Source organism: Dermacentor albipictus, chromosome 10 (genome assembly GCF_038994185.2).
Source record: "Dermacentor albipictus isolate Rhodes 1998 colony chromosome 10, USDA_Dalb.pri_finalv2, whole genome shotgun sequence".
Taxonomy (NCBI): Eukaryota; Metazoa; Arthropoda; class Arachnida; order Ixodida; family Ixodidae; genus Dermacentor; species Dermacentor albipictus.
In genome coordinates this window covers 59670093-59683351 of record NC_091830.1, presented here as the reverse complement: position 1 = coordinate 59683351, position 13259 = coordinate 59670093, and the positions used below count along the sequence as shown (strand labels likewise).

Genomic DNA, 13259 nt, shown 5'->3' with positions numbered 1-13259 from the left:
AGACCGAATAACCTTCAACATATGTTCATACGAGTCGCGTCGCCTCCTGAGCATCTGCATGCTATCGTATCGATAAATGCTGCACGTTTGATGGGTCGACGTAACAGATATTTTGGCGTCTACGCGAATACAACATTGGCACTTCACTCCACCAAGTATGCTTTATGAGAAGTTTCGCGCAGCCTCCTTAGGCAGTCGGAAAGGTGAGCACCTTTATAAATGTCCACTCACGCCATGGTCGTCTCCTCTGCGTCGATTTGGCATTTCGTCACCAGCGTCATTTCGCACCATACAGGAGTACAGTGTTGTCTGTTTGATGCAGCGATTAATTGGGCCTTCATAGCCTTCTGCATTGTCAACGAGTAACGCTTGCTAATACTGTGAATTTTGTACCGCCAGCTGCATCCCTCCCACAGTTTGAAATCAAACTACTTTTATGGCTCCATGCCACCTCCGCAGTCCTACCGCAATTGGGATCTCAAGTATAACAGCAAAACATACGTATTGCGTTGCCCTCGGCGAGATATAAGGCTAAGGGTTAACCGAATTTACCATTTATATCTTGCTGTCATGGTGGAGGAAGCGAGTAACAAGCGCGAGCTCCGAGGGAAGCGGGTAGGTGGGCGCTGCAATGTATCTGCGTATTCACGTTTCGGATGGCTATTGCACTTGGCGGGTGGTTGTTATTACAGTAATTTGCGGTCTATGATTAGCATTTGCACATGGCTTAATACGTCAAGTATGACTCTAACGCATCATGCACAAAGCAGACATAAAGCTCTATAACTCACAAATGATCAGTCAGTGACGTCCAGATCTAAATTTGAGGGCTTAAAAATATTGGCAGTGCACACCTTGTACTGTACTTAGTGCTGCAAGGTACTTGCGAGATAAAGTATAGTAATTTATAATCATTGGAAAGGAATGTTTGTCTCATTTATGTTACATATATTGAATCCCCCTCCTCTAACTTTCTCCCAAAGTCGCTTTTAAATCATTTCCTGTAATTTTGCTACTACAATTACTTTGGTATTTCCCACGACAGTCTTAGTCAAAAGATTTCAGAAATCAATGCATTGCGGTGAAGATCAATCTGAAGCAGATATTCCACCCTTCTTGCTAAAGTTGATGAAGATAGATGCTTGGCACGAAAAGATCAAGATCATGAGATCTGTCCTCCCTTTTATCACGACACTGCTGTCCCCAATATGCTTAATTCCTCGTTGGCGAAGTCGTGTTTTCAAATGGACCGTCTAAAAGAGACCCAATCATTACTTGTGCTTTTTTTCAGAAAATTTGCTTTTACTATGTTGTCATCACAGCAGAAGTATGTATACGAAGCCGTTGTCGGTTATTATTTTAAATATTTTCACTTAGCACGCAGTACCCTCTGTGACCTGTGAAATCCAGTTTCTGTGAAATTTGATGTGACCTCTTCTGCATTGTATCTGATTTTGCTTCAATTCATTTCAAAATTACGTCAGAGGGAAACGCGTTACAGGTTTTCCCGGCATAAGATTTCACATACATGCGGAACAGTATGAAGTTGCATAACCATATTCTTACATCCAGATTATAAGAAAACTGACATTAATTTGCTATAGGCCATTCTTTTGACGAAGATAATTAAAAAAAACCTTGAACGGCGCTCTGAATACCACGAAAGAAAATAAAAATTGAGGGTGCAGCACCCACATGGCAACCCAAAACACAGTGCTGCACTTTGATTTCTGCGTTTATAAGAAAAATCTGTTTTTACGGTATCAAACCTGTCGAGAACGTTACCAAATGCATCGGTATGCTTATGCTTGCATCTAACAGTGGCATCTAAACAAAGAAATTGTGTTTTTTGTTTTGAGTGAGTATTACTGACTGAATAGGCAGTAATGCGTGTCAGGGATACGCATTAGGTTAAGGTAAAACTGACGCATATATGAGAGTGAATCAGAAAGTCTCTGCCCCTATTATTTTTAGCCAAATTACGGCTGAAAATGCAAAGTAACCATATCCATTCCCAGCGGTTGGCCTTTCCTGGACCAGCCTCGCCTTATCTGCCGTTAGCTCCACTGCTCGGCGCTGCTGTTGGGTGTTGAAGATGGCCAGTGCGCTTCACACGCCCACGCCGTACGAGCAACGAAGTGTCATTCGTCTTTTATAGCGCAAAGAACGAACGTCCATTGAAATCTACAGAGAAACACAGCCCACGCATGGGGAAAAGTATCTCGTTTTGAGAAGTGTGAGGTGGTGGCGTTGCGAGTGCGCAAAGGGTCGTGAAGACTTGCCGGACGACTTGTCAGTCAGCGAGACGAATTTTACCACAGGGGCATCTCAGATTTACGGCTGCAATGGGACAATTTTCTAGACTGGTACTGGGAATATGACGAAAAGTAGAGCACGTAGAATAGTGCGTATATTCGTAATTACCTCTATCCATTTTATTTCGCCTAATGAAAGTTATGCAGGGACCAACACTACCTGATTATCTCTCGTAAATCAGGAGCAAACCTATGTAAGTTACGGAAACCAACGCACGCAGTGGGCTGATTCAACACAGTAGAACCTTCATCTGCTGTAAGAAAGAAAACAGGTCCAAAAACACATGGTGTAGTCTAAACGGCAATCACATTCTACAGGTAAACACTACGACCAAAGGTTGCTGAAATTAAATAGCGCATTTCACTAGTATGTCACAAACTTCGTCCTAGCGTACCTTTTGTCTGTTTCGCATTGCTACTGCATCTTAATTTCTTCTAAGATTGAAGAGCAGCATTTGACTGCATTAGTAAACGGCATAAAAACACGCAAAATTTGAAAAAATTATTCGCGTCGGCGTGTGTGACAGCTCGACTGAAACTTGAATGGAGTGCTTTCATCTTAAAACTTATTGTGCGCAACAAACAGGGACGAAGAATAGAAGAAACACAAGGACGAGCGCTTGGAACGAACGAGCACAAGGAAAGCGCTCGCCCTTGTGTTTCTTCTATTCTTCGTCCCTGTTTGTTGGGCACAACAAGCTTTAAGATGAATTTGTTCCAACTAGGCCGACTCGCAGTCTTGCTTGAGTGCTTTCAGTACCAAAGTTTTTACATTCTGTAATAATTTGTGCCAGATGAACTATTTACCAGTAGCTCAGGCGTGAGGAAAAGTATATTATAACGCAGAGGCTTCTCAATATTGGTTAGCTATTCTGGCATTTATAGAAATCACATTTGACTTTTAGGAGTTGGTCTACTTTAAGCTCAGTACTGTTTTCCTATGGGCTAAAATTCTTTCCCTACTGAGTGGTATTTTGTTCATCTTCAAATATACAACAAGAACTTTCTGTACAATATTAAAAAATATATTTCAAATGAGTCTGCGCTCTAAGCATAGTAACGTGGTTTGCTACACAGTTTCGACGAACCTGCTTTCAACGATTCCCCATGTCATCAAGCAAAATAATGCAGAACAAGCTATGTCGTGTTAAAGATTAAAGAACGCATTATCCTGTAAATGTAAATTAATATCGCGTTGATGTGTTTATGCCTGGAGAGAATGCAAGGAGAGAATTTACGGAAACCTGTCCAAAACCTCCAGGTTTGGCCGAAATTGGTGGTGCGTGCACAGACCAAAGATTTGGCTTGGGAGAAGACAAACCTCACACGTACCTCGGACTTACTACAATGGCGCACGAATTCGGGCATTTGTGAGTATTCAAAAGCAACGCTGGGCTATAAATCCCGAAACGTATCTGGCAGTTAACCCACTCAGGTAGATATTTATTATGCCAGTAAAATTATGCTGTGACTGACAAGTACAATTTAAAATATAAGTAAGATTTTTTTTCTGAGAACTAGCGCAATTTTAAATATCGCCTGTCTGCCTGCCGTGGTTGCTCAGTTGTTATGGTGTTAGGCTGCTGAGCACTAGGTCGCGGGATCGAATCCCGGCCCCTGTAACACCCCTGTACTTAGATTTAGGTGCACGCTAAAGAACCCCAGGTAGTCCAAATTTCCGGAGTCCCCCACAACGGCGTGCCTCAGAAAGTGGTTTGGCACGTAAAACCACCTAATCTAATAATAAATATCACCTGTCAGACATCATATCAATTAGCTCCTTGGAGTGGATTATTCCAACAGGTGGTGATTACCTGCGCGATTAGTCAGAATGCATAAAAGACTTTTTACAAAAATATCCACTGTGAACATAGACGTTATTGCTTTTTGACATCTGCTTTAATATGAAAATTGAATTCTCTGAATTCTGCATGCAACAAATTCTAAAGATGAGACCACATTTCATATTTTCCTTCAGAAGTTACCTGACGAAATTGCCGCGTATTCAACATATTGTGTTTCAGTGCATGAAAGTATGTTGTGTTAAAAAATGCACTGCAACAATACTGCGCCGTTTGTGTAGAAAGTTTCACCGCTCTCGAAATTGGAGCTGGGTTCAAGATTAGTTCCAAACAGATATGCCTTGAGCAGTCGCTGGTTTCAATTTGCATACTGCGGCGTGTGCTCTGAACGTACAGGCTAAAAATTGAGATGAAAATTATTAGTGATTTGTCTAAGATACATTTGGCGTCTTTTAGAAATATTGACGACTTTTTGCGTAATCCAGCCCAAGGAACACGTTTGTGCTATATTTCGCAGTATATTTTATTGATTTTGTTTTCTAAAATAAAATAGGTGGCTTAGCATGACGTTGAAAGGTGCAAGCCAATTATTCATGGCACATAAAATTTCAGAGCACAATACAGAAGCAATTTTGCATCCACCCAAGCAGTAACAATGGTGTCAGAAGTCGCACCCGCAGCATTAGGATAAGCTTCATAGATCTGCGCCACGCCGCTGGCTACGGAGAATAAAATAAATGTTTAAATTGTTTAGTACTTTAGGGTGCAATAAAAATCTGATTAAAAAGACTAACAGCGTTGACTCGCGGCTCTCTATTGAATTTGTATTGCATAGACTTTCCACGGGGCACGCGGCTACCGCGTTTGATTGCGCCTGGTGGTTGCGTATTAGTCATGTTTCGGTCGAGGCCATAGCTTTTCCGAAGCTTCTATCAGCTCTAAAATTTGCGTAGGATGCCTCAGCGTCTATTTAGACACCAATCATTTGCAGGGTAGGGAAGTCAAATCATATCACGTTGGCGCATGCGTTTGTTCTTGTTATAGCACAGTGAAAAGTACAGCCTCTTGCATAATAAGAACCAAATATCCGTAAAGTTAGGCAATAAGTCGCATTACACCTGTCATAAAGGTTATATGCAGCTTTAAAGTAATTTACGTAAATACATATAGTGAAAGAATACACTCTATAAAGTAAATAAAACCAGTATTACTGCAATGAAGCTGTGCAAAACAACAAACAGCTTTAAAAGAAGCACTGCTTTCTATATGAGCACTGTCGAACGATTGCGAATGCTTGGAGCGCAAGCTCTAGAGCCACAAAATAACGTGACGTTGCAAATAATAAATTCCCGTGATAAATGCAGAGACGAAGTAAACAAACAGTCAGAGCTTTACTTCAGCGACGGAAGTTATAATAGCTACTTTGAAAATACAAAATTACAGCTTTGTGCATGATACTTTCATGAAAGCAATATTTGAAAGCAATATTATGGCCACTCAATGGGACTTTGTGCCGTCGGCGTCACCACCGTCGCTGCCGTGCTTTCAAGGTAGCAGCACAGGGAAGGTCTGTGCCTTAACATAAGCCAGAGCCGCAGTGTGCATGTCGCTACAAAACGGAGGGTGGTGGTGGTGGAAAGCATTTATTAAGAAAGAGAGGTGTGGACTCGCACAGGATCCCTACATACTTGGTGGAGTCCCTAGTCCGGGACCCCATTGGTCGAAGCCGCCAGCCTGGCCCTCTTGACCAAGGCCTTTTGGGCCTGAAGGTCTGAGCAACCAAGCAGGGCCGCCTCCCAGTCCTCTCGGGTAGGGTTGGGGTGGGGGGTGAGAGCCGAATTTTGCTGGCAGGCCCACACCATGTGATAACTGTCAGCCACCTCGCCACAGTGTTGGCACCTGCCAGTAATCACAGGAACAAAATGTTTCATTACTGCCGGGCACATCATTGTGTTGGTGTATAAGCGAAGGAGAACGCGTTCGTTCGCTTTCTCCAGTCCCTTAGCTAGGGCTGGGTACCGGCGTTGGCTATCCTTATAATAGGTAGAAATGTCTTTGAAAGTTAAGAGAATTTCGCCTTCTTGTTCCAGGACCTCAGGGGCAAAAGGGGATGCCCGGTAAGTGAGTGCTCGGGCTGCCGCATCAGCAGCTTCATTCCCTTGAAGGCCCTGATGGCCAGGAGTCCAAACTATACAGCGGGGGGTGGGATCGACATCCTTGCTGCAGTTTCTCAGTTTTCGCTCGGCCAATAGGGTGACCCAACCAGCCTCGTAATTACGGCATGCGCCACGCGAATCCGTAACGATATATTTAGAATTAGAGTCCGAGGCAGCTAGGGCGATCGCTACCTTCTCTGCATGTGTTGTACCTGCTGCACGAAAAGTGAGCCCATCCACCTGTGTTCCCTGATGTATGACTGCTGCTGTATACCATCCCCCGTGGCTTGGCCCAGTGACATCTACATAGAAAACTCCATGTTTGTTGCCATAGTGACGCTCCAAAGCTGCCGCCCTAGCTTGGCGGCGTCCAATATGGTCTTCTCTATCCATCTTGGTTAAAAGGGGTCGAACTCGGATGGCGCGTCTCCATAGGTCTGGCACTCTGACTCTTTCTTGTATGTGAAAATCGTGTTGGATGTGTAGCCGAGCCAGAAGTAGTTGGCCCGAGCGTGTTTGGGCTAACCTTGTGTATTGATTTGTTAGATGAGCTTCTTTGAGTTCCTGGAAGGTGTTGACCATTCCAAGATCGAGAAATCGTCCGTTGGAAGTGGATACCGGGAGATCAAGAGCCCTTTTCATCATTTTGCAGAGCATAACCGGTACCCTGTCTTCATCGTGCTTCCGCAAGTGAAGGTAGGGTACTGAATACAGGATGCGGCTAGTTACGAAAGCGTGAGCGAGCCGCACCGCATCCTTGCTTCGTAACCCTCCTCTCTTAATGGAGACCCGGCGGATCATTCGACCCACCTGGTCTCCAATCTTCCGGAGCTTTTCAAGTGTTGTGTCGACCTTTCGCTGATGGTGCACGAAGAGTCCCAGAATTCTAATCTCCTTAGACTCGTGGATGGCGCCACTGCTGAGGGATAAGTGGATGTTTGTATTATCCTTAGGGGAAGCCCTAAAGTGAATAAATTCTGACTTTTCTGGTGCACATTGGAGGCCACAGTGCTCCGCGTAGCGATCTACCACCCATGCTGCTGCTTGCAGGCTCTCCTCCATGTGGCCTAAGTTGCCTTCGGTGGCCCAGATCGTGATATCATCAGCATACAACGCATGCCGTATGCCTTCAATATCATTCAACTGTGCCGGAAGGTGCAGCATAGCTAAACTGAAGAGCAGTGGGGACAACACCGCGCCTTGTGGCGTGCCCCGCGTGCCCATTTGATTGGGTCCATGTTCGGTGTCTTGAATACGGATCAGTGCAGCCCGATCTGTCAAGAAATCTTTTATGTAATTGAAGTGTTGCGGCCGCAGTGTGTCTCAATGAGGTCACTCAATATAACACTGTGTTTAACGTTATCGAAAGCACCCTTCAAGTCCAAGGCTAAGATAACCTTGTCATTATGAGGGTGCTCGATAGGCTGTAATACATCTCTGTTAAGTTGGAGCAGGATGTCCTGCGCTGACTTGTGAGGGCGAAAGCCGAACATCGTGTCCGAGAAAGTGTTATGGTGTTCGAAATATTCTGAGAGTCTATCGCGCACCATCGTTTCCATCAGTTTGCCCACACACGATGTGAGAGAGATAGGTCTTAAGTTGTCTGTGTTTATTGCCTTGCCTGATTTAGGAATGAATGTAACGAGTGCTGTCTTCCAATCTAAGGAAACAGGCTTTTCGCCTTTCCAAATCTCGTTAATGTATTATATATGCGTTATATGCCTGGTCAGGGAGGTTGGCCAGCAGTGTGACTGTGACCTTGTCCCTACCTGGCGCCGTGCCCCTGCGCATCTTGGCCAGAGCCGCCTTGAGGTCGTAGAGTTGGAACGGTTGGTCCAACTCCGGATTATCTTTGCCTGCATAAAGATACTCCGTGCCTTTGGGGTCCTGTTTCTGGCACAAGTACTTGTCCCGTAATGTCTCCGCCAGGTGTGTTGTGGTGCCTTTGAAGTTGTGGAGTGCACGTTGAAAATGTCTTTGTGTTTCTCCTCTTGATTGTGAGGGGTCAATCAGATGGCGGAAAAATCTACATGTGCTCTTACCAGACATTTGTGTAGCTGCTCTGTTACACCGGTCCACCCAGTTAGTGTCAGCCAGGTGAGAGGCATATTCCGCGGCCTTTTGGGTGAGCTCTACAATTCGTCTTTCGAGGGCACGGTTGTGTTTCTGGCTATGCCAGCGTTTGGTAAGACAGCGGCGGGCTTCCCAGAGGTGGAGTAGATGGTTATCCACAGCTGGGCAGTCCTCCGCTGTCTGGATGTGCTTCTCGTGTTGTTTGAGGGTTGAGGTGAGTGTTCGTGCCCATGCTTCATATCCATTTTCAAAGAGATCGGTGGCTGGTAAGGGCTTGCGGAAAGCCTGCCAGTTTGGGAGTCAGGCGTGAGTAAGTGGCCGCTTAAAGGTCGTACATGTATTAATGTATTAATGATACAATGGTCACTGCCGAGAGTGTCCGCCATGTTGTGCCATTCAATGTTTTCTACGTGTTTCGAAAGCGTCAGGTCAGGGCATGTGTCCCTGGTGACGGAATTCCCCATGCGCGTAGGGTGTGCCGGGTCGGTTCGCAGAGTGATGCCTAGCGTTGAGATAAGCTCCGCTAGCTTACGCCCACGTGCTTCCTCCTTCCTGTAACCCCATAGTTCACTGGGAGCATTGAAATCGCCCACAATCAGCAATGGGTCTCGACCCGCTATCTTCAGCGCCCGACTAAAGATGTCAGAGAAATTAACGTGCTTGAGTTTGGGTGGACAATAGATATTAAGAATATGCACTGATGAGTCAGAGCGCCGTAGGGGAAGCACAGTGATCATTGTGTACGAGTAGGCCAGATTAATGTCTAGATCCACTTCCTGTGCCGTGTACGATTTGTGTACAAGAATACAGGTGGATGGGTCTTTCTGGAATGTGTTGTACCCCGACATTTTGGCAGATGCACCAGGTTCTTGGAGAGCTACAATGGCCGCTAGGAATTCAAGAGTTTCGAGGTAGAGGCTGAAGTGTGCTCTTTTATGCCGATCACGCAGTCCTCCACAATTCCACTGTATTAATGATAAAGGTTCCCGTTTTGGTTTGCGAGGTGACCGATTAATCCCCTGAGCCATGTTGCTGACTCGAGGCTGCTTGGTCTAACCCGCCCACTGCCGCAACTGCTCCGGCACTTTGCAAAGCTGCTAGGGGGGAACTGTCATTTTCATCGTCATCGACAGACCGAAACATTTTTGATGGGTGGCTCAGCTCCTTGACAGGCCCTGGGCGCCTAAACAATTTTGGACTGGCCTGGATCCAGGCCTTGATGTTTTGAGTTACTTGTACAGTCACCTGTTCAGTTATAGTGAGTGCAATTAGTTGCAACCGAGCTTGAATGGTCTCCGCAATCAGAGCGGAAAGCTGCGCCATTTGTTCGGCCATGGTTTGCTCAAGCGCCGTTATGCGGCTTTCCAAGTTAGCGATTACAGGGCAGCGTGACATCGGAGCAAAGCTCGAGCACACAGACGCCGAGTCGTCCCCCTCATCCATTGTTCCTGGAACAAGCGGTTCTGCCCTAGCCTTTTCCAGTGCATTGAGTTTAGTTGCCAGTTGCGCGTTCTCACTTCTGAGAATTTCTAATTCTTTGAGAGGAAGTAGAGGAAGTAGAGGCAACCCCCGCCCAGTTGCTCACCTGGATTGCAGTAGGGTTGTTGCCAAGCGGTGGAAAGTCTTCTGCCTTGAACGCTGGCGGCTTGGCACCGGTCCCGTACTTCACATGTTGATTCTGAGAAGGTTGATTTCGGTTGGCTTGCCCGGACATGCCCGTCTTCTTGTTGGCCGGGGTTACGTGGTCCTGCTGGGTGACGTGTCCCTTCTTTCCCGTCTTCTGTGGTTGACCCCGTTCTTTTTGGGCAGGTTGTCCAGGTCCCTGTAGCTTCCGAAACTTGCCTACACACTCTCTGGAGCCAGTGAGGTGGGCCCTTCCACAGATCATGCATGTCGGGGTGCACTCGTGTTCTGCCAGGCCTTGGTCCGCAGTTCCAACGTGTTGGCCGCAGTAGCCACACCGTCCTACGACTGGGTGGGGGCAATTGTCCACGCGGTGCCCCATTGTGCCACATTTGTAGCAGGCGGGGATCGTCTTTTTGTACTCCCTGACCGGGGTACACTCGCAGTTCTAGTGTATGTAACGCGGTAACCACCGGCCCACAAAGGTCACCACCGCCACATTGGATGCACCAAGTTTCCGTATGAAGGCAATATCGCCTTCTCGCCATTCAAGCTTAGCCTTTAGCGATGCGGAGGTTTCGTCAGCCCGTACACTGACCACACCTCGGCACACTTCACCATTTAGTTTCACATGGCCCCGGAAGGGGAAGGAGCGTTCACCCACTTTCAAATCAAATTCCTTAGCAAGTTTGTCCGCTGCATGCACCACTTGTGTTCCACAGACGACGAGATTTTGGTCCCAGACCGACCAGACGTTGAGAGCAGCTCCTGCCGCCCCAACCACATGGTGGGCCACTGCCGCTCCTACTTCTCCATGCCGAAAGGCCGTCTTGAGATCCAGGGCCACACGCGGCTTCAATACCACGATGAGATCCTCCGAATTCATTTTTGGCGTCTGCTTCGGGCGCCAGGTGGTTGCTGTCTTCTTGTTCAGCGGCAGCGCAACGCGAGCATTGCCGGGCTTACTGGGGTGGCTGGGATTCCTAGCTGCCGTGTTTGGCGTGGCAGACGCAGCTGCGGCGTCGCCCTTTGTAGCCGCCTTGTTCTGCTGGCGTCTCCGGCGGAGATTCACCATCATGGAAAGACACTTATCTTCCGTGGGTGGCAGGTCCTCGTCTTGCCCATGAGTCTCGATTTCTGCCCAGGCCATGGTGGTAGGGTCGTATCCAGCCATCTTGGTGGCCACCAGCGGCCGGTAAGTCCCGGGGAAACCCCGGCGCCGACGGAGTCAAAGCTAGCCCTCTTGAGGGTTAGCTATCCGCGGCGTGGCGAAAGTAAAAAGTTGTCGTAGAATGTCCAAATTTCGGCCCGCCTGTAGGAGACGGTTGTCGACAGGTTCCTCGTGATGTTGGGGATCCAGTAGCATTAGATTCAGGAGGGTCACATCCGAAGTTCCACGGATCCTGTCAAAAGTTGACGGAGCCGATGCGTGGCGCCGCCGATGCGAGACGCCTACCCAGTACGTGAACCAAAAAACGGAGGGAGCCAAGTTGAGGCATCATCATTGTCCCTGCAATAAATTTTGGAGTGGGGCTAGGGAAGCGTTCAGTTTCGCCGCTACAGGTATGCGCGTTGTGCACAAAGTTATATTTAATGAGGAGTCTAAGAGTGACTCCGATAAAAGTGCATCTGCCTTTAACTCCCGTTTTCAAATCGCTTTTCCTCAATGTAACTTTGAACTTTCTCCTTATCAATATGATACAGCTTCAACAATTAGCAATCTCTCTGCGTCACTTGACGGTGTTCTTAATTTAGTGCTAAAACTGGATTGTAAGAAATCCTGCTGTCTTTGCGGTATTTGCAATGATGTCCTAATTCGTTACTTACTTTGGGCGAGTCGTTATCTTACTCGTATCTTTTTAAAAATAATTAGCTACCACGTTTGTACCTTCTTCGTGATGGCATGCTAAAATTTCAGCTTCAACATATGTGGCAGTTAGGAGATATTAACTAACTACCGACCGATTTCCCTAGCCTCCCACTATTGCAAACTACTCGAACGTATAATTTACAAACATATCATGGATTACCTAGGCTCTAATAACATACTAACTGATTGTAAGCATGGTTTTCGTCACGGTGTTTATCTCGTAACTCAACTGATTGAATTCCCGCATGGCATTGCTAAAGCACTCGCCCTTGGTACACAAGTTGATGCAGTTTTCATACATATGACCCAGGCGTTCGACACTGTGCTTCACCACAAATTACAATTGAAACTCAGCCTCATCCTAAATAATCCTAAACTTATAGACTGGATTGCCAGTTTTCTGCGCCACCGTTGCCGATTGGCAAGGTATAATGCTTCTGACTCCCCTATTGGTAATGTTTCCTCTGGCGTGCCGGAGGGCACAATCCTCGGACCACTTTTATTTCTACTCTAGATTAATGAATTACCACAAAATATAATTACTAGCGTACGTCTCTATCACGATAATTGCGTCCACTACCACAACATTAACTTCCCTGAAGATCGTACTGTTCTTAACGATGCAGTCTCACACTTCTGCCTATGATGTAACACCTTCCATATGAGCATAGACTTCATAAAAATCCTTCAAACACTACGTGTTTATCGCCTTCCGTTTTCTCGTACTTTTTCGATAACTTCTTTTCTACTAAAAGCGCCTGAATTTAGGTACCTGGGACACTTATTTACTCAAATTTTCTCTTTGAGCAGGCATATTGGATTATGTACAAAATCGACAAAAAAAAAACTCGGCTATCCCCAACGCATCCTAAACCTGTTAACTAATCACTAACTAAACTAAACCTGTTAACATACAAAACACAAATCTGGTCAATCTCTACTTTCATCAAAACGACATTAACAAGAGATTGAGTCCGTACAAAAGAAACGTGTTAGTTTTGTCTGCCGTCGATACAGTAGGGATGTTTCAGATTCTAACGTTTCTAATGTCTACCGCTCTGTCAACGTCACCACAGCGAACACGTTAAGTACCTGCACACATTAATTACCTCTCCACGCCGTACCCACTTTAAAAGATACTTTAAGCTTGCTGAACTTTCTCGCACCCGTGGCTCTCACTACCCAAATCTTTTTCCATTGCAATCCAGAATTGTCATGTACAAACCTAGCTTTTTTTCCTCAACAATTGAAGGCTTGAATGCATTGCCCATAAATGTTTGTTTGCTCGGGATCATTTTTTGTGTACAATTGACATATGATGCTATTGTCACTCCCGCTATCTCCCAAGATGCGCTGCGCTAAGTAAAAAAAAAATGGCCCTCAGGCTGAGCAGCAGTAGACATACAGCGCTGCTTACGTG

At 46.2% G+C, this 13259-nt stretch overlaps 1 protein-coding gene across 8 annotated transcripts in view; it reads left to right on the top strand.

Annotated features, from left to right (window-relative positions):
- LOC135912140 (uncharacterized) overlaps window positions 1-13259 on the top strand; it is an 87447-nt gene that overhangs the window by 51165 nt on the left and 23023 nt on the right. For 3 of the 8 annotated variants that reach the window (XR_011508976.1, XR_011508975.1, XM_070527204.1), the window contains exon 9: window positions 3577-3685. The exons of the other annotated variants lie outside the window; for them this stretch is intronic. Coding sequence is in view for 1 of the 3 variants with exons in the window: in XM_070527204.1 (XP_070383305.1) it covers window positions 3577-3685 (109 nt within the window). In the remaining 2 variants the exon portion in view is untranslated. The remainder of the gene's footprint in view (window positions 1-3576; window positions 3686-13259) is intronic. 8 annotated transcript variants of the gene reach the window in all.